The sequence below is a fragment of the Colletes latitarsis genome, chromosome 1 (genome assembly GCF_051014445.1).
Source record: "Colletes latitarsis isolate SP2378_abdomen chromosome 1, iyColLati1, whole genome shotgun sequence".
In the NCBI taxonomy this organism is placed as follows: Eukaryota; Metazoa; Arthropoda; class Insecta; order Hymenoptera; family Colletidae; genus Colletes; species Colletes latitarsis.
Genome location: NC_135134.1, coordinates 56,474,330 through 56,495,610, shown reverse-complemented (window position 1 = coordinate 56,495,610; position 21,281 = coordinate 56,474,330). Strand labels below are relative to the sequence as shown.

The window sequence follows — 21,281 nt, the reverse complement described above, 5'->3', positions numbered from 1 at the left end:
GGGAGTTCCACTTAGCGAGATACAGCCTGACACCTTAAACTGATAAATGGACTATGACGAGGAACTTTTGGCGACGATGGGAGGACGAGTTTCGCGCGACGTCTCTTTGTGGAGAAACTTCCAGCGGGGCGACAAATTAATCGTTCGCCGGCCGTTGTGAAACCGGATCTGCGAATTTAGAGTCCCGGCGGATAATCCGGCCGCGATAAGCGAGCGCAAACTCGAACGTTCGCCGATCGATCGACGAGGACAACACGCCCGAGGAGAAGTACTGTTTGCGCGTCGTCTTTCGTTCGCCTCGTCACCGTCCCGTAATCTCCGACCTCTTTGTGCTCGTAGTTTCCACCGACCCGACGAGCGAAACGACTCCGCCGCGCCGCGTAATTTATGAACGAACTTCGGCTACCGGGGCCGAGTAAACTTCAATTTTCTCGGGTCTCGCGGGAGCGAAACCGGACGAACAAGTAAATTTTCAGATTGCCTTTGTTGTTTCCGTGTCTCTGTGCCCTTTTCTTCGCGGAAAAATTCGTGTCCCACGGTGTCGACGCTTTTCTACGACGCGGACGCGTTGCCTAACTGAAATGCTTTGACCGCGAGTTAACGCGACGCAGACGCGTTGAAATATTGAACTTGGCCCGGCACAAGATGAAATTGCCCTCGGTAAAGTTTATTAATGCGCGGGGATAATAACTTGTGGGGCTGTCGCGGGTCACGATGTAGCCGTTGCTAAACCGACGCTTGGAAAATGCCTGATGGAGATTTGAAATGCAGCGGAGGGCGGTTTCAATGTAATTCATGACTTTTCAGATGATGATTCTCGATGAGTTATCTCCGACCCGATTTTAATTTTTTTTACACTTTGAGGCGGATTGTCTGTCTGCTTCTCCATTCGGAATACATGTTTTTCTAATTACTAAATAAACGGGAAATTATATTATATGTATAAATGACAAAAATGCGTAATATATTAGTTCCCGTTAACCACTCGTACGCCTTTCGAAAACGTTACGTCAAAACGTTATTCTAATCGCTCGGAAGCCAGCTTTTCCACTCGAGGATCGTTTAGGAGGTCTGTGGAATAGCCTGTTTCATGAATCCCTCGTAGCGTTTCAAACGCAGAAACGTAAACAGGAAGTTGCCGGTCGTGGTACTGAATAAATTCTAACAAACTTCCGTGGCGATTTAAGAATGCAATAAACTCCGGTAATAACCGGCGTAAAATCATTCCGTGTACGTCCCGCGGCTCGCCCAGAAAGGTTGCGCACGTGAAACACTATTCATAACGTTGTATACTCGGTTATAAACCGGGCTCGCGGCAAGAGCATTAAATGTAAGAAACATGTGAATTTTCAGTCCCTTTGAATAGTTTGTAAATCGTAAAAAGCTGCTGTCTATTACGTTGGTTATCCTTAACTTGATGGAAACGCATTAAGCTAATATTTACGGGAAATTTTACAACCAACGCGTACTTGAAACACGCCTCAGCTGCAAAAATTGTTACCCGGAATATTACTTTGCTTAGCAAATAACTAAAGAAACATTTTTTCTATTATGAAACGAACAAATTCTACAGTTACAAAAGAAAGGGAAAGCCTATAAATTGAACAGCCCCCTCGAAAAGCGTTTATACGTTTCCATCGTCAATTCCGTCGAAAACCAAATTCAATTGCGCAACCATTTATTTTCCTTTGGGCGGCACCATTCTACGCTGAGCCGGTAAAAACGAGGATCTCTGCGAAAATTCACGAGGGCTTTGTTCGATATGCGAAACACTCGGAACACATTGAACCCCGGCTTCCGACGGACGGTAGCGCCCACCGCCATTAATATTTTACGCGAAAGCGACGGGTTGGTTTCGCGCCGATAGAGTGTTGTAATATCATTGCGCGCCGCTGGAACGAGATACGTTAGACAGGGTGGTAGGTAATCGTGTGGGATTAATCACCGCCGCCAGATATCCTGCGTAAAATAGAAGAGACTGTGGTGGTAACGCACACCTTTAAGCGTTTCGATTGTCGAATTTCTACGCTTAAACCCCATCGTCGCTGACCACTTTCACCCTTCTACGAGGCTCGAATAAAATATACGTTAGACTTTTTAAAAATGTTGCGTGCGACTACTTGGATTAAAAACTGTGATCTCTTTAAAAGCGTTGCCAACGACTCGTAATGGAAATACCTCGATATAAATAAAAAAAATGCAGAGAAGGAAAGTCGTAAAATACATGTACCATGCGGGAGGAAGGTTCACCGGAAAAATGAAACTCTCTGTACAAATGCTACAATGTGCGAGCAGCACGTACGATCAAGAGAAGACCCATAAAAGTTAATTCTCCCGAGTCGCAATATGGAAGCGTGAAACGGCGTTAAAGCGCGAGATCCAGGGTAAAGGTTCTTCTTTATAATCCCGTAATAACTACGCGACAGCTATCCAGGGCCATCCGGCCTCATCCATACCGTCCGGGTGGTGAAGTAATTTCGCGAATCTTTCTAGGTCGCGCGATATTAACGAACGCCCGGAAAACGAAATATCGCCTCAAGTTGCACAGTCATCCCCGAGACACGTGTCGGCCGCGTCGCATATACGAAGCCAGTAGCGGGCGGTGAGAATCGTCGGATAGAGAAACGTGGCAACCCACCAGGCAGGCGTGTTGCAGAGCACCAAGGTTAGTTCGGCGTAGGCTCGAACGAACGTAAATTTCGCGGAACGACGGTACATCCGGCCAAATTATACATCTCATAAAGTATTCCCGGCCGGTTCCCGGAAGCCAGGCAGAAAGTATTTCGCATAATATCTTCTCTAACCCCGGCAGAAGCCCGCCGACCCCCGTCGCGTCGCGTCGGTCCGCTCGGTTGGCTGCCGAGGAAGAAAGGAGCGAGAGATCCTGGGAGCGGTAACAGCCGAGGAAAAAAGAATAAATACGGGAACAGAGCTCAAGGCGGAAACGCGACCGTTCCGATACGCTGATACAGCCGAATCGAACGGTACGGAACGAAAAGAACGAAACAATATTTCAATATGCTAAAATTATCCAACGTCTTCCCCCGGTCGTACTTCCTCCGCTAAGTAAAGCCGCCATTCTTTGCTCCCTGATTTTCGCATCGACGGGTAACGAGAGGAAGGCTTTTCTCCCAACCTACCAACTTTTAGATTGGACAGGGAACGATTCTCTAGAAATATCGTAGAACTCTAGTATACGAAGAATCTGATGAAAAGCATAAATCCGTCGCGGAGATATTAATGCGTTTTACTCGATGCCACCCAGATTAATTGGGTTCTTTCTTTTCCTTCGGAAAAATACTATACCCCGATTTACGTCCTCCCGACGCGTATCATGCTATTGGAAAACATTACTTACAATTGCTAGATGTGAAATTAGCGGCAGTACGGGTAAAGATAGGTCACCGAAGCGATAAAAAGTCAAGGAAAACGTCTGAAAGTTACTTGAAGAAAACAGGAAGAGATTCATGATGGACGCACGGTGTCTCCTAATTTACGATCGTCGCGTCATAGCCCCGTTTGTCGAACTGGTGTCCGGAATGTGTCACGATGTCGCGTAGCTGACGTTGACTACGGTTCGGGAATGTCTTTCCGAAGCGTGCCTAAACGGTTTCTCACCCAACTCGGTGTTGCTACGCAACAGACGTTGTAAGCACTGTCGGTCAAAGGTTAAGGCCAGCGACGTGCGTTTCTATGTTCTTCCTTGTCTTGCAATTTAAAACAACGAAGATCGGCGTTCCTATGTCTTTTCAATTGTAAGACAAGGAAGGCCATAGAAACGGACGTTGTTTCGACGCTCGTATGCCCCCGAAGCCTAAACGTTACACCTGGTATCCAATGCACAGTATTTCTTTCAGAAATCAAGAGGACTAGAATCCCCTTTTGGTCTTGTTGCGAATAGAAACGTACAAGGAATAAAATTTAATATTTATTCGGAACGCAAGCCGGCAAGTCCAGCTGGAACAGCAATCTGGGAATCGGGAACACGATCGCGTTATCGGTTTCCATGGTCATTCGTTGTCAAACGTCACACGATGTCCCGACCGCGTTACGTGACAAACAGTCGCTCAGAAACGGAGCCACGGAATTGAAAGCGGATCGAGCACATTCTCCTCCTCTTCCTCGAATAATACAATAATTCTTCCGTGGATACCGGCGGAAGTGGCGCGGATCGTTCCGGCGGAACGCGAACGGCCTGCCCGAGGAGGAAACGTATCGCGTCATATCGAGATATTGAAATGGAGCGTTACATCGCGTAAACCACCGGGACATATCCCTTTCTCGCGACGCGATGGCTACCGAGGGTCCAGTCGATATCGTCAGTCTTCGGGGAGATAGCGGAATCGGATTCGCCGGACGCGTCCGTCGAACCGTAAAATCGAGTCGTATATTTCGGAATTTTCCCTCGACCATCGGGAGGCGGGTTCGCGTCCGCCCTCTTTCTTGCCACCCCGTTTCTCGCGAAACCGTTTCAAACAAAACTTTCCTGGCCATACAACATCGCAATCAGGGCTTAGCTGTTGCACGAGATAAAAAACCTGTTTTCTTCTACCTTAATATAGTTCCCATAAACAATACCGAAACTGTGACTCTCGCAATTTTGTTTATTCCTTAAAACTCGCTTACCCACCACCACCCGACTACGATATTCCCTCGTTCGTCGACCAAATTCTATCGGTTACAAATTTACATAGCCTTCGCTTTTCGATACATGTCACGAATATCCTTGATCTATAATTATCCTCTTCACAGCCTGTTACACGCGATGCTCCTTAGGGGTCTGCCCTTGGGCTCTTCGCATTAAACATTTATGTTACAGAATTCCATTGCGTTTGTAATCACTGTTCGGTATGCGATGATATGCAAATGTTATACACATCGGAGCTATCCAGATTTAGTATTGCGATATGTATGTAGAAAGTGGAAACAGAGCCTGACAGAATACCGGTACACATCTAATGGTCCAAGTTTAAATCCAAAGACACACGTCCTTCGTGCTGCTGAATTTACTTTACTTTTAGAGAAACTTGATATTATTTTCAGCTCCATTAATTCTGTTTTTAGTTTCGAAAATCTTTGGTTTCGCCCACAGCAAATTTGGAGCTTTGACCGACGTGTCGTAAGTTGCCAACTTTCGTCTTCGTATCCTATATTTGTCTCATCATCTTCTATTCGTACCTCGGAAACTTCTCTTGTCCCACTCTCTTGTACTTCCCTTCTTCGATTACTGCGACACTGTATCGCCGTATATGGTCCTCGCGACACCTCTCGCCTTGTCTTTTGCACATAACATGTCCGAAAGAGTAATATTTCATACCCAGAAAAATACTTTGTCGCTTCAAGTTGTAACTAAAATTCTAAATAGCTAAATGTCCAGATCCGTTTAATCCCATCGACAGTTTTAGGCTAGATGTACGCTATCGAGTTTCCGTTAAACAACAATTTGTCGAGGTTTCAAAAAGATACGAACCTACGTGGGAGCTTGCATACCTAGCCCCATCATCAATTAACTGCAGTTCCATGCCTTTTACCAGCACCTCGACTAAACTGCGATGGACGGAAAGTCGATACTATCCTAGTATCCATCTAGCTATACAGTTCCAGATGGTAGAAGCAGTCTGGGTAAGGTGAACGTATGCACTGGACCGCGCCGGCAAGAAAATGATCGGACAACGAAGAAAGGGCCTTTCCTGCTGTTGCCAGCGTACTGCTTCGTGAAAGTGTGTTCTCTCCGCGAGTCGACCTACGGAATTTTTTTTAAAGTTGCACGAGCTTTCGCTCTTTGACGATACCGACGCAACGAGCCAGGATTCCGTTCCTCTCTTTCCTGTGTCCTTATGCCAGGGGTTCCCAATCTCTTATCTCTCAAGACGCAGAAGCCTGGTTCCTAGTAGTCTTGCAACTTTAGCTTATTCGTACGTTTCATGCTAACGCCAGTGATGTTTTTTACATTTGTGGTTTGACGTTTCTTTGGTTTAATTTGAACAATAGTTCAGCCACGATCCGCTTCCGACCACGGAAAAAGTTGGGAAACGCTCCCTTGCACGAACAGAGAGCATCCAACTGGAAAAGTTGACGAGGTCGGTTTAACTCGGCCACGAATCGAGATACTGCGTCGTCGTTGACGGATTCGACCGACGCGTTTTCGAACTTGGAGATATTGCTCGAAGCACGGCCCAAAGCAGTGTTATATATTATACCGGTTCGCAGACCGGTACCACAAGGAAACTACCCCTCCGTTTACGCACACTATGATCACACGATATTACATAATAAACGAATTAATAAATATTCAAGGTGATATTTATTAAATCGTCGCTATCTTGATCGTGAGAACTGGTAATCGGTGTTAGCCACGATGAAAAGTTTTTCTCCGTGGTTAACACCGAACTAATGGCTGCGAATTCGTAATTTCGTTTGGTGTTTATTCGACGCGTTACTTTCGGACCGCCACCAACGATATACTGTGTCCATGCATCCGCAATCGCTGGGAATTTTGAAACATTGCTACTCGCGTAGCATAAAGGACTTACGCGGATACTCACCTGACGTGGAAACAGGGATGAAAAGCTGCTGGATTATCCTGCGGCGAGAACTTTGGTAGAGCGCCGTGAAGGAGAGCAAGTCGTACAACCAGCAGCACACCAAACTGTAAATAAAAGTAATCCTTTAATAACGTGCATCTTTTAATTGTTTCTAGCACACGTTTGTGCAGACATTTTCCTTTTTGGCTTTGCATCAAACCTTTTTCCTCGCGTCCGTCGCCATGTACTATTTAATTCTTCCAAAGGATATACATATATACACATATACCGGAGCATATTTATTTCTTTATTTATCTACGCGTACATATGTCCAATATTACACGAACCATTCTTCTTCTTTCTTTAACGCTGCATCTATTTTTATTACACCTTAAACGTAATTCCCCCCCCGTAAAACCAAGAGCAAAAAGCATTGGTCAAACAGTCGTTCGCCTGTTGATCCGACAAATATACCTTTCAACCGAAAGCCTCAAACTTCTCCATTGGCAGTTGTCCAATTTTTATGTCGTCGTGTTTGGTCCAAACAAACATTTTCGTTTTTTGTAGCCGTAGAATGGGTTTCCGGTGATAATTCGAGCATGTAACTCTCGCTTCTTGTAATACCCATCCAGCTCCGTTGCACGTTCGCTATTTCATTAAAAAAAAGTATTGCTTATATGTATTCGTCGTCTTATTCTTAACTCTTCCGCAATCTTGTGATTGGTTTTATCCGCGAACCGATCGAACGATCCGAACGAACACCGCCAACTCTTTACGCGTAACCCCTTCCATTTCACCGGAGAACCCAGACCTAACCCTTTTTCTCGGAAACCCTCTAGATCCGGAGCATCGTCGACTATCCGACAGATAGAGGATCCAAGTAGGTTCTCGAAGGGTTCGAGGACTGGACAATATCTGCCAATCGAAGGTATTCGCATCTTGTTCGATCGCGCCCGACACCGTGAATACGACGATCCTCCTGAAACCCCGTCTAACGTACGTGTGTACACGTCCTCGATACACGTCACGGTCCTGAACGTCTCGTGTACACGAGGTCGAACATCGCCTCTCGTTCCGTCGTTTTTTATATACCAGCCACTGCGTATTCGCGTTTCGGCGGATGGAGGTTGCCCGGAATATTGTATTACGTCGCCACGGGGCCATCCGGGTGACCCACGGAACACGGTAGAGCGGGACGGAAATTCAATTTCGGTAAATATCTGATGCGCACGAAACGTCAGAGTCGGCGGACCGTATACCTATACGGCCGGAATTCTCTCTTGTTAGGTTTTCCGTGGCACCCCAGGGTGGTATTATAACCCACGGTCGACGCGCCGAGGAATATATTTTTCGTCGAGGAACACCGTACGCGTATTTTTATGCGCGTCGGATCAGCTGGCGGGATACGCGTCTTATTTTTCCGCCAGATGCCGGAGGGAGTTACGTTCCTTTATGGATGTACGCTTTGTTCGGTTACCGTTCTCGACCCGAGAAACACCAACTCCATCAAACATTGACGGAGATTTAAATCTATCGAAGAATGGGAACGCGATTACTGTCCGATACTATGATATTCTTTCATCACGCGTCGAGTCTTTTCACCCGCTGCTGCTAACAGTTTCTATAATTATCAAATTTTTCATGGCAACTATTCCAAAGTCGCAAAGCGTACTACAGAAAATATCGATCTTCGTTTTCGTTTGCTGCGATTTGTCCAATATTAATATTTAATGCTTATATAATGAATACTACAGACTTTGCTTCGTCATTATACTATATGTATACATATAAATACAAAGGATTCGAATTCACCGTTTCCACAACGAGAGCACTGTTTCATGTCGTTTACCGGAGTGAATTTTCATATATAATAACGTCGCAACTCTCATCGCTGTTTTGCGTAAAATCGCCTAAATAAATTTATCGGATGCAAACTCGCCTTTCCGAATTATCAATTAAACGTTCGATCGAGTAATACGTTGTTTACACGTTCCGATTGTTAGCAAGCTAAACCAGTTCCGGACGACGTGTTAACTTGGCGTACGAAATTATAATTGCGCCGACGTCGACCCGAGGATAATTTGAAACCCCGAGGTAAGATTTGAGCGGTAAACCATTCGACTAACAACGGGCAAATTGATGTAGAATCAGTCAACAATGTGTATCCGTAATGTATTGGCTTATCGATTACGTCTGTTACGTTTCAAGCGACCATAACGTGCCTTCGGCTACATTCATAAGCAAATACTGCATGGCCAGAGCAAACGTACACTTCCATCTACATTGATAATTGATTCGCTGCGCAAAGTTTCACGACGGTGCAAGTTGTTTCAAAGATTGTGAATAAAGATGGAGCAGTTACAACTATTCCGTATTATGTTTAAGTAGACACTATGATACGAGATACCGAGGAGTAGTAAATCTAAATTGCCAGTTACCGCACGATGACGAAATTGACGCCCTCGATGATCGAATATATTTAAACGTTTTGAAATTCGATAGTCCTTGTTTTGAAAAAAAGGAATTATTATTTTTTCTCAAAAGTGCGTAGGATTTCGGGGGTATATGTATTCATAAAAAATGATTGTAACTGACTCCCGCAACCGAAAAATAATTTTTCCAGGACGACTTGAAATTTTTTTCTCGTCAAAAAATTTTTCCACCTTCCATTATAGTTATTTGGATAACCGGGTGACGAATAATATTGGTATTCTTGATTGACGTCTTATTTTGACTTGTAGAATCTGCCGTTAAAATGTTTCCCCAGAAGTGGCCGAACACCCTGTTGTATATCTCGGAACGCGTAAGTGGTAATAGGTAACGAGAACGAGGAGGGTGAAAAAGGAGTCAAGTATGCGTGGGGTCCTGCGCGAGGGTTGTGCTCGCACGCCTCCCCTCCGATTCTCGACATAAATTAGCATAACTCGGAATCGTGTTCGATCAAATCACGTTCCGTGCGCACCCTCGACTTCCTATCGGTTGCGCGATATTTTATACACTTCCATCACTTTCCATGTACGATACAAATTACGAGTCGTTGTAAAACATGAGTGGGTCGCACGACTGCGAGGAATCAATTACGTTAAAAATAGAGCTAGATTTTCTGGCGATTTATAACCAACGACGCTTCTCTCCATATCGCACGACACAGTCGTTAATTAAATCAATGAATCTCTAATAAAGTTCGTTCCCGCATGCACCGTCTGTTACGTATGATTTATAACGTACGGTCGTTATATTGTCTTAATTAAAACTAATTAATCACTTGCATAATACACTTTGTTATCAATTAGTAACGGGGAAATTCAAAATAATGATATTTACCGCGGTATAGCGAAAGCTTCCTGAATCGATAAAGACTCAAACAGTTTCCATTAGTTTAGAGAAACTTGAGCGAGGTCACGAAGGCAGTACGAATTCTTCCGTGTGTACTCGACAGACTTAACGATAGTCTTGGAGAATCTATGGTTTAAATTAATTCACCACAATGTTTTCTAGTAATAAATGTTTCCGTGCGTAAAAATATTCATTAACTAGAAAGTGAGATGCGACTTGATCGTATGTTGATTGATACGCGGGGAAGGAAGGTTGAAAACCGCTGCCTTGTACGTTTCTTGACATATTTCTCCTCATTCTCGATATCTCGCAATATTACTAGGCGTATTCCAATAAATTCGTAAAGTGTCGAAGGAAGTACCATTATAGACACGCTTCCGTCGACAATCGACTGCATTCGACAAGGTTCGACGATCAAAAATTTGCCAGTTCGCTTAACAGTTCGAGGGAATGGAATTTATATTTCGCGATCGTAAAGGAAAACTCCCCGTGACGAGTGCATCTGCGTTAACGATCGTTAAACATACTTATGGGTTGAGATGCGGCAAACATCGGCGGTCAGCTACGAGCAAACGATTAAAAAGAGAATATATAGATCGTTAAGAAATAACGACGCAGATCCGCGACCGTTTGCAAGTACACGCAAGGCAGCCAGGGATTGGTTCTGGGTTAGGTCTGGAACACTTGTTCTCCGCGACGATAAATCTTTACGCACAATTCGAAAGTTACGTGCTGTTGCTTCGGTCTCCGTTAAACTGCTCGAACTTAAATATTGGACGATAGAGTTTTCAAAGTAGATAAAAGAACCGGAAGAACAATAGAAGAATAAGACTTTTAAGTGTGCGCGTAAGAGGGCAGTTCACTTTCACCGAAAGGTAGAGAGTTGTGTTACCAAAAATGACAATATTCTGGTTTTCCTATTCTGCCGATTCAAAGAACAAGAAAAGAAAAGGTACGCATCGTTTTATTTATAGTCGAGAGGCTGGTTTATAATTTTCGTTCCGTTCCACGTTATTAACTCGCTGCACGATCGGGTATACATACAAGTCCTGGCATGATTTGCAGACGAACGAGGGGCGCGAGTGCTATACCATAATGGCTTTGTCGTTATTGTATTACCGACAATGTCTATACTTCTGTCGGCCAGGAACCGATGAAGTTGTAGAGAAAAGTCGATAGATCGATTTACCCATTTATTTTCGTTCGAATCCGATAGCCTTCGCTCTCTAGACACCGTCCAGGAAATTCCCAGCCATACCTGACGCGACGATAATAAAATCGAAATTGCATGCAGGCAACCGATGTCTGTCGCGGCGGACTCGAAAACATTTTCAACTGGGAATACAGTGGAACATTTCCGCGGAATTATGACGGGGATCGTTTACACGGTCAGCTACGACGGCAAACGGTTGGAATAAATACGAACGTAGATTTTGTTCGGCGCGCTTGAAAATTTGCGAAAATTTCAAACGGTTGTTCCTACCCTTCAGTTTCACGCATTGTTTCCAACGCATAATGGCATTTATGTGATATTAATGATCACTGAAAGAGCAGAGATACGGATTTTCGTAGAAATCCGACGCTGACATCGTAACAAGTCGAACGTAAATTTAGGATTATTTCCTGGTAGCGATAAAAGGTTTAACAATCGCTCAACCAATAATCTGACGGTTTTTAAACAAATTAGTAGCAAGTTGCTTTTATTTTAAAAACAAACAAAAGAAGAGGTCTTGCATGTATTCGTTGATTTTAAGTTACGATTCACCTGTCGACACGACAGGTTACGATCGACACGAATTGCTCAGTTTATCTTAGCGTAACTTTTCACAGTGAAATTTGTGAATTTTAATTAATTATCAAAATTCAGTTCAACTCACCGAAACGAGTAAAGTTGCAGCGCGCCGAGAAAAGTGTCTTGAATCGTCGTTCCATCTAGCTTCAAAAATAGATCTGAAACGTAAGAAGGTAGCCGGTAAATGTCATGACATTATTATTAAAAAACGTGCTCGTCGACGTAACAAATAAATAGCAATTATGAAAAGTGGCATACATTTATTCTGAAATTTGTACTTTAAATAATACTAAATGTTTTTCGTAGCTTAGCCTCTGATTGTACAATTTAATTTCAAGCAGCGCTGCATGCACAATTGTTATAAAGGTAACATACTGTAGTTTTAATTAAATTCCCCAACATGTTCTCAAATGTGCTATCTATTATACGTACTTTAAACATTTTGGTGGATTTAGCCCGTAATTTTCACTCGTACGAACACTAATACAAATTGTTTCTACTTTAATACACCGATTGCCATGTAACCTAAACAGGGTATACCGAAAATTACGATACACCTCAAAATGAAGTTTACAACTAAAACCGAAATTTACGCATTATAGGAAATTGTACGTTTATTAGTTTGGCAATTGAGTCGTACCGGCGAACATTCGCGCAAAGTTTCGTGGAAATCACAGTGTAAGAAGAGTTGGGACGATGTTTCTGCGTAAAATGAAATTCGCATTTTACGTTCGGCGAGGTTGCGAGGTTTTATGATTTTATATTTCACGTTTAAAGGTGCTTCAAGTTCGCTGTCGCGACGGAGTCCGAGAGGATAATTCTGCGCTCTCGTTTTGCGAGTTGCTCGTCAATTTTAAATAGTCTGTTCGCGAAACGCGCCGAGTTTATGAGCCTCGATTGAATGTGCTTTATTTGTTGCTCTCTTGCCGAGGGAATAAAGATTTTCATTGTTTCGAGGATACGAAAGAGATTGTGCGGACTGGAAATTGCGATCGAAATTGCACGGAATAAAGTACGAGAGGTTCGTCGGAACTTGGAAGACGTTACGAGTAAAGTACGAATAAACGTTCGCGATATCACTCGCGCATGGTACGCCCTATACGGTATACATACGCTATATGTATAAGCATACGGAGCTTAATAGGCATCTCATGTTGATAATGTTCAACATCGAAAGGCTGCGTTTAGAAACACAATCTACCTTCGTAAACAACGTTAATTTGCATATCAAGTTAACGATCGCGTTGATCGAGCTTATTTTCTAATAAGAAATTTACTTTAATGACATATTTCGAAGACGAACGAGCATTTAAAACGAGATTCGCTCGTGAAACAATATATACATACATATATATCGTGTACGCGGTGAGTGATACACGATGAACTAGAATTGGTCGAGAGTAGAAAAGATTTTAGGCTATTAATCTTTGTAAAAAAAAAAAAAAAAAAAAAAAAACCAACACCATTACGTAAATCAGACCGGATTCGTAATATCCTCCGCGAGCGGAACTTATCTCTTCGTTGGTCGGTGCTATAGTCTCGTTAGAAAGAAATAAACCGCGACAGGAACAGGTGACGTCGCGTAAACTCATGGGAGATACGATTCGCCGGAAGACAGTGTTGCTTATATCGGAATTTATTGGAGGAAAGGCACGTGTCGCGTTTCCAAACTGTTCTACGACCGACCGCCGCGCCGCTTAAACGCTTACCTCTTGATTGAATGCCAGGAGCGACAGAGGTCGTAAAGAAGGTTTAGAGGCAAAACAGTAATGCCGGTTTCCTTGGCTAACATCGATAGCGCCCCCAGGCATACGCTGCTCCACACGTAAGCCGTCTGCTGCCTGGAACCAAAACAAATCCGAAACATTTAATTTACACTTCTGGTCCCTGTAACTGGAGGAAAGTTGCGAGACTTTGGACGCATTGTGCAAATGCGAAGATAGCGCTTTGGTCTGGTTTAACGGGGCACTCGTTTATGTCGAACAGACCGAAATAGCGGTTCAAGATGAGACGGATAACGAAGAGACACACCGAAAACGAACGAGTCAGATCGACGGTAATGAGTGGAGAAACGCGAGAAACCTCCGATCGTAATGTTCGCCAAGGCGCGAGAAAAGTCAATTACCGTTGTGCATATTGAGCAGGTGTCGGTCAAAGGAAAGGCAAAGATTGGCGAGTTAAGCGCAGGCGAGTGACACGCGATCGTAATGCCGCGTAATTTAGTTTTATCGTCGGTGGGAAAAAGGAATATGCGATAAAGCGGGCCAGTTGCGATCGATCGGTACGAAAGGGGCACGCATCGTCCGTGTTCGCGGCGCGCAACGAACGATTAAATCGTCTGCGCGGAGCTCGTTCGAACATTCGCGTTTCAAGTTCGAGGCGGACGGCTAGGCTGGATCCCGTCACGAACGAAATCGCGCCACGGTTCGTGCTTGCAGCTCGGCAAATAAATATTTCGCCGCGGCCGAGGTACGAGCTTTATTAAATTATGCATGCGATGCAGGCTGCGCAGTGCGTGCCGCAGTTTTATTTGCGCAGAGTAAAGCCCCGTCCGCACGGGACGAACCGCCTTCATACATCTTTCGAACGATTTATTTCTCTACACAATTATTAGCAGTATGTCACTGGAAAAAAGTGCTAACGAAATGGAGAGTAAATTCTTAGAGGGGGAACAACAGATTGATACTCTTTCTTCTTTTACCATGCGTGAAACAAATTGGTCCGAGAACGATCGAATATGAGATCATGATCGATGGGCGAGCAAGGAACGTGATATATCAAACAGAAGAGATGACGATTACTTTCTGAAATGCTTCATCACGCATGAGTAAAGTATGAGTCTACGCTTTATCGAACGCTTCTCGGTAAGTGCAGGATAGGATAGAGATGTAATTCTAGCGATTTCTATTATCGATATGAATTCCATATGTCATTCGATTAAGAATATAATTAATCGATTTACCGTTCCATTAAAGTTTTAAATCGATTAATTCGTTAAAAACATCATCTATTCTTAAGAGAAAGAACACGGAGAAAGTGATTAATAGTCCAGAGTCTTTGGATTACTAAATTTAGAACGCGACCCTCTCAGACCTCCACTAAAAGTTCATTTAACACCGAAGCGAAGACCAAATCCATCGAATTTAAAGGGCGAATACGTAAAAATTTTTTTAAATATTCTTCTTTTTCGTAGTTGCGAGTTTTACATAAAATAAGAAGGAATACGTATCGAATATCTTGGAGTTTTGGAGCTTTGTTTCCAACGACCTGTATAATGTTCATTTTACCATACATATTTAATAAACCACAGTAACCAGTCTGGTTTTCTTTCGTACGAGCTTACCTCAAGTTCCGACGCATTAATTCGTAATAGAGAACGAAGTACATGTGTACTTGTGTTATTGCATAATACACGCACAGACAAAGAACGTGGAGCGAATGTACAACTCTCTAACCGAAACGACGCTCAACGTACTACATCATCGATAACAATGACAAAGAGAAGCTCGCGCTCTTTATCACGATCAAAGCTGCAGGTTCTTGGAAACCATTTGAACTTCTTGAAATTAAATTAAGGTATCATTGAAGCGCGGCGTCGACGTGGAAACTCCGAAAGCACGTAAGATAATTCCGCTTTTAACGAGACGAACGGAGGAACAGACTGATATAGAGGCGGGACAGGTGAAAATTACGTACGTACGTACGTGTGATAATGGTCGCGGGTTTGGAAACTTGGAAACAGACACTTTTTCGTGAAACAAAATGGAATCGTAGAGCCCCCGGGGCAGTTGTTTCATTTTCCTCTAACATTTCATACCGAATAAAACAACGAGTTGACGTCCTTTTCACATTTACACTTTTACTGCAATTACATCGCAATTTCGACATATAGTTCGCTGAAATTTTCGAATTTCAGCTTCCATCGTGCCAGTGAAATTTATAAAAACTATCCGGTACGCTTTTGCAACGTCAGACAACGTTAAATATTCCCAAGGTTGAGTGTTTTCCACGGTTTTCGTTTACGATGCATTTCGCGTCCACATCGCGAAAGTTAAACGAAACGACAAAGAAAATACTCGACAGTCTATGTGTTTCAAGTTTCGTTTCGAAATTCCATTCACCTTCTCTTTATATGTTCGGATTCTCTTAAAACACGTTCGTTAATCCTTAATAGAATATAATCTAACGTCAGCAACGGAACTTGAAATTTGAAATCATCCGTACTGTAAACTCTGTTGTCTCGAACCACAGGCAATGACGCAACATGTACCAAACACCCGAGTTAAATTACATTTCTACCTTCGACTTGAAATTCATGTTTCCCGTATGATCTATACTAACAGCGACGTAACTCTATAGATGAATATTAATAGGCTCTGGAACGAAAGGCACATCTTCCCTATTCTTTGTAAAAAATGTACCAGTAATCGTGGTGATTCTATATGGAAAAATAAATTGAAAACGTAGACTAAAATTTGTTCGTACAATGCTTCGTTTTTAAGATAATTGAATAAAATCGGATACGCGTGCGATCGACTGACTACCATTTGGCTGGCGCGTCCAACTATTGCTCGTTATTTCTACTTGTGCCGGTAAAAAGCTGCATTAATATTACAAATAGCCACCACTGCATTGTACTCCAACTTAAACTTGCAAGATAAATATATACATTCATATTTGAACGTTAATCCATTGTTCGCGTTGTTGCACGGTCTATTATTTTATATTAAAAGAATTAATAAGATATCTGTTGTATCGTATTCCATTGGCTTAAAACCGTGCGATTATACCAGGTTTAAATAAATTGTGCATTGATACCTTCAACGTTAAACTGGTCAACTAGGTGTCTGACCGTACGAGGTTTATTCTATTCTCGGTGACATATGTATTTAGTATGATGCGAACCGCGCAATTACGAACGACCAAAACTAATTGGCTGTTCAAAACCACTGAGAAATTATCCCCACCATGCTATTCTCTAGACATGTACCCTGTGTGTGTTCGGAAACAATATTTCGATTCGTCACAGAGAGAATATATTCTCGTCTCATTTGTTACATTTTGTTCGTCTGTTAAAACTTATACGGCCAATACCAGTATCGGTAGATAATGGAATAAATATATATCTTTAGAAAGTTTTACTTTAAGGGCGAGTGAATTTCCGGAGAAAAGATAAAACAATTCCAATAGTGGTTTGCTAGATTCCAGGAGCGAAAAATGAGTTCTGTCTGCCCTTACCTCGGTGTGATAAATCAGAATCTAAAACGAGAAAAGAGTTGAAATATCAACGTCCTAGTTCGAAAGTACTTCGATTGCTCAGTTTTCGAGTTCATAATAAGTTCTATCCATTTATTTATACTAACATCTTTATTTAAAAAAATTTCCTCTCAGACCATATTCCAACTTACACGAAGTCGAATGTTGAAAGTATCGTTAATATCGTAAGGAAACTTATAAATAAATGTTAGAAAGCACGTAAAAGAAGGCGAACGAATCGGTGCCAGGGAAGCATAAAATGGTTCCTTCATGGCCGATCGAAGACAAAACAGTCCTCGACAAACAATTTTCAGCCGTCGCGAAGACGGTGACATGGCAGCCTGATCGCGTTTCCCGCTGCGTACATCAATCTGCGTCGAGCGTCGTATACGCTGCAAAGACGTCCTTCGGGATTTCAAAGACGACGTCCGGGTTAACGCGAAGAAGGTCGCCAGGGAGACAAAAGCGCGAACTGCAGGACCGTAAAAACAGCGAGGACGTCTATGGCAGGGCGGCCCGGCATTTCTTACAATTTACATCAAAGCTCCGTAAGTAAGATTAATGGAAGCTTGACGTAACGAGGCGGGCCGCCAAGTTCCGAGGGTCCCGACAAAAACAGCCGACGGTATGCTGCCGCCGGAAGACACCGGATTACGCGCTGAAATTATTACTTATTGGGTATGCCGCGGTAATTGCCCGGAAAAGGACGCCTCGTTGCGGCGAGAACTGTTTCACGGGCTCGAAACTGATAACGAGATAACGAGTAGAAGAGATAGCTGGAGCTTGCGAAAATCTGTCAAGTTATTGCAGAGTAACACGGAGCTATTTGCATTTCAGAAATGGATATTAACGTTTGCATCTCGATGTTACGAAGAATGTATTTGAGATGTGAAAATTGCTGTTTGGTAAAGTGACAGGCCATTACGTATGCAAATTGCTGCGTATTTCCATCTGTGAAATTCAATTCAATTTAATGCATGCATAAGTATAGACGAACCAGTTGAAAGAGCGAGATAGTCATCGGTTCTTTACGCTCTATCGACCTATATATTTCAATATACTATCGGTCGTTTCACAAGTATTTTCTAAATTATCTTTTCTCATAATTACGACTTAATAAATTGTGGAATATTTTTTTAAAACGCTCTATTAAATTCAAATACGGCGAGAAAAAACATCGAGAGGGTCCTTGCACTTTGGAGATCGTGCAGAAGTCGCTGTAAAACTAATAAGCTAAGGGAGATGGTCGGTCGAAACGTCTAACGGGCATGAATCGCCGGCCATTTAAAATCCGAGTAATTGAAAATTCGCTACCGTGGAAACGTAAATCGATTCAGGCTGGATTTAAAGGACGGCAATTACGCTAAAAAGAAGGAGAGCCGTTGAAAGGACCGGTTAAACCAAGTCGAAGCGGAAAAGGGAGAATGAATATGGATTCCTCCATTTCTGAGACACTCGTTTTATCTGTCATTTGACTGTCAATCGATCGACACGGCAGTCGATAGCGCAGCTTCACTTTCTTTTCGAAACTTTTCTAAAACGTTCTTTTTGAGTTCCAAGTGCACTCCACCGAGAACTCCCTGACCTGGCAACATGAATCGAAATCAAGGACACTTGATTCAAACGTCGATGATTTAAATTATGCATGTTGCCTCGCCAAAAGTATGTCACCTAAGTATCTTAATTATTTTAAATTATATATTATTAATTCAATACAGTTATTTCGAAGAGTAGAATGAACGAGAATAAAAATAAAGAACAATGAAAGATTATAGTAGTAGTAGTAGTAGTATGTATAAGAAAGCATTCAGCATACTATTATTGTAAAACTAATATAATTTAACGACTCGATGATGATTCAATTTTTCGAAAGAGGTAGACGAGCCACTCGTTTGTAACGAAAATTTAAATGTCCGAGGATTTAGTTCGCATTGCGAACGGCCGAATTCGTTTCAGTAATTCGACGAACGGTGTCACCGACTACGAACAAGGAGCATTTGTTCTCGAACGTTTCGTACAACTCACTCTCCCCCGTTTTTTAAATACGAATATTCATTCGAGATTCATTACTTAAAAGCCCGGAGGTTGACACAGTGACCTGGTTCGGCGCCCATTTAGCCGGAGCACCCGTTTTCCCGGTCGTTTGCGCGCTATCCACCTTCGTTTCTCTCAATATACCGCGTATTTTTCACGGCTCACGCCGCTTTCGATATTTCTTTCTTTTTCCGTTCGCATCGAGGAGAAAAATGTGTGCACGCCGGATAAGTACGCGTTCGTTCGAACCGTTAGCTACCGAAAGAGGGTGGGGGCTACGTATGTATCGATTGCGATATCCGGAATGGGGTTCCCCTCGTTTCAAGCAGTTCGTCTGCCGCGAACGGTTCAAGTTTAATTACACTCGCATCGCGTGAAAATTAGTTTCGCCGACCAGGAAACGTTACTTTTCATTGGATCATGTTTTCACGATGTTCGCGTCCACTCGAAAAACTAAAACCCGCGCGAATTTCAATGTGTATTTGAATGAGCAGGATGCGAAGTATAAACGTTACGATCCGCGAATTGTGGGCTTGGTCGATATCAGCGCTTGAATTTTATTTTACGCTAGCTGTTATCCAAATTCGTTCTACCGACGATATTTTTACTTTATTTTCCAGTCGCGTCCGCCCGGCGAACATTTCTGCAAGCGTCAACGAGTCATTACACATCTTACAACAATAACGTTTTAAATACCGAGTATATCGCTCGGTCGGTGACGTTTGAATAAAATTCAGGCTCACCTGTATTTAGAATGCGAGTCCGAGAAAATGTTTAGCCTAGAATATCGGTTGCGTGCAAAGCGTGTCTGAGCATAGATTCTTGGAATACACGTGCAGGATTTGCATGGAAGAACGCACGCCGTGCAAACGTATCGAGTTCGGTGCAAGAGGTCAAACGAACGAAACACAGTCGAGGTCAACGAGTCGTAGAGTTAAAAGGATCGAAACGAGAGAATTATTAATTTCGGTTTACGAAGCAGAATTGTTTGTTCTTCAATTTAATTTCACCCAAGTACACGTCAGTGTTTGAAACGTGCTGCTCCTCTACTTCATTACCCTTCCTCGTATAACTAAAACGAATAACGATCAGTTTCTTCCTTCGCTCGAGAATTTCCGAGTAATTAACAAATAAAGCGGAAGAGCAACGCGTATATATTGTCCTGCCAATCAGAAGCATTACTCTCGTTTTATTTGTTAATTACCCGTAAGTCTAATACCCTTCCTTACTTTAAATGGTATTTTGTACTTGACGAAGTATCCCCTTTGTGTCGAAAACCACCTGCTGTTTTTCCTCTGTTCGTGCAAATAGAAAAATGTATAGAAAGATGTTCCTTTGGAGCTGCTTGAAACAGCCGGATATTCCAAGACAAGCTGTACGAGAGCATCGTACGAGACCAAACGAAACATCCTTTTCTCGGAATAAAACTCTAACAAACGACTCGAAAGAATTCTCTAATGCCTGTCGTTCAATTGAAGCAAACGTCTTGTTCGCAGCTCGTTTCGAGGCCGTTAGATCGCTTGGCATGCACAGGATCGAAATCCTCCTTAGAAGCGGCGATAAAAAGATTTTCATCGCAAGTTCGCAGGATCGCTCGTAAGCAGTTAATATTTTCACGGTTAAGGATCGATGTAAACGACCCGTGGCACGTTTACAGAAGCGAGCGGCGTTCATAGCCACGCGGCCGTGTTGCTTCGAGGCCCGAGTAAATTAGTTTAGTTTATAATTTCCACACACCGCCGCCCGCCCGCCCTGGTGCTCACGAGAATGAATGGGCCGCTGTTTCGGCGTCAGACTGGCGTCGTCCCACTGATGCTAAGCGACGCCCGACGTCGCTGACGTATGTATGTGCAGCCGGTAAGTTCCCTCGAGTTATGGGTGTATTATGCCTCTGACACGCTACCTTATTAGGTTACTCGCGACCTAAACGCAACCATCCAGAGAGGAAAAGAGACGGAGGAGAGGAATCGTTGCACTTTTTCACCAACAGATGATCGTAAACAGTTTCGCGCACTTTGCTGCGCTCTTTAAGCTTTTAAACTGTGGATAATTTCGCTCCCGGTACTTTAAAACACCAACTAACATTGCAAAACAGTCTAGAAGCTAAAATTACCATTAACGATATTTATCGCATTTGCTCTCTATGGTATAGTAATTTGACAAACGTTGTAGAATCGATAGAAAGATCAGTGCAATAATTATAACATCGAACAACTCTATTCTAGCGTGTTTAAATTTTTCCTGAACCTTTACGATATTTCTTACAGAACGTAACGTTTGCGACGTTGACCTTATCAACGCTGCTTGTTACATTATTAAACGGAATGTCGATTTTACTT

At 42.9% G+C, this 21,281-nt stretch overlaps 1 protein-coding gene across 3 annotated transcripts in view; it reads right to left on the bottom strand.

Moving 5' to 3' along the window:
* LOC143351961 (protein O-mannosyl-transferase TMTC1-like) overlaps positions 1-21,281 on the bottom strand; it is a 184,747-nt gene that overhangs the window by 65,841 nt on the left and 97,625 nt on the right. For all 3 annotated transcript variants that reach the window (XR_013081841.1, XR_013081842.1, XM_076784102.1), the window contains exons 4-6: positions 13,362-13,493; positions 11,738-11,810; positions 6,546-6,649 (exon numbers count right to left, since the gene is read on the bottom strand). Coding sequence is in view for 1 of the 3 variants with exons in the window: in XM_076784102.1 (XP_076640217.1) it covers positions 6,546-6,649; positions 11,738-11,810; positions 13,362-13,493 (309 nt within the window). In the remaining 2 variants the exon portion in view is untranslated. The remainder of the gene's footprint in view (positions 1-6,545; positions 6,650-11,737; positions 11,811-13,361; positions 13,494-21,281) is intronic.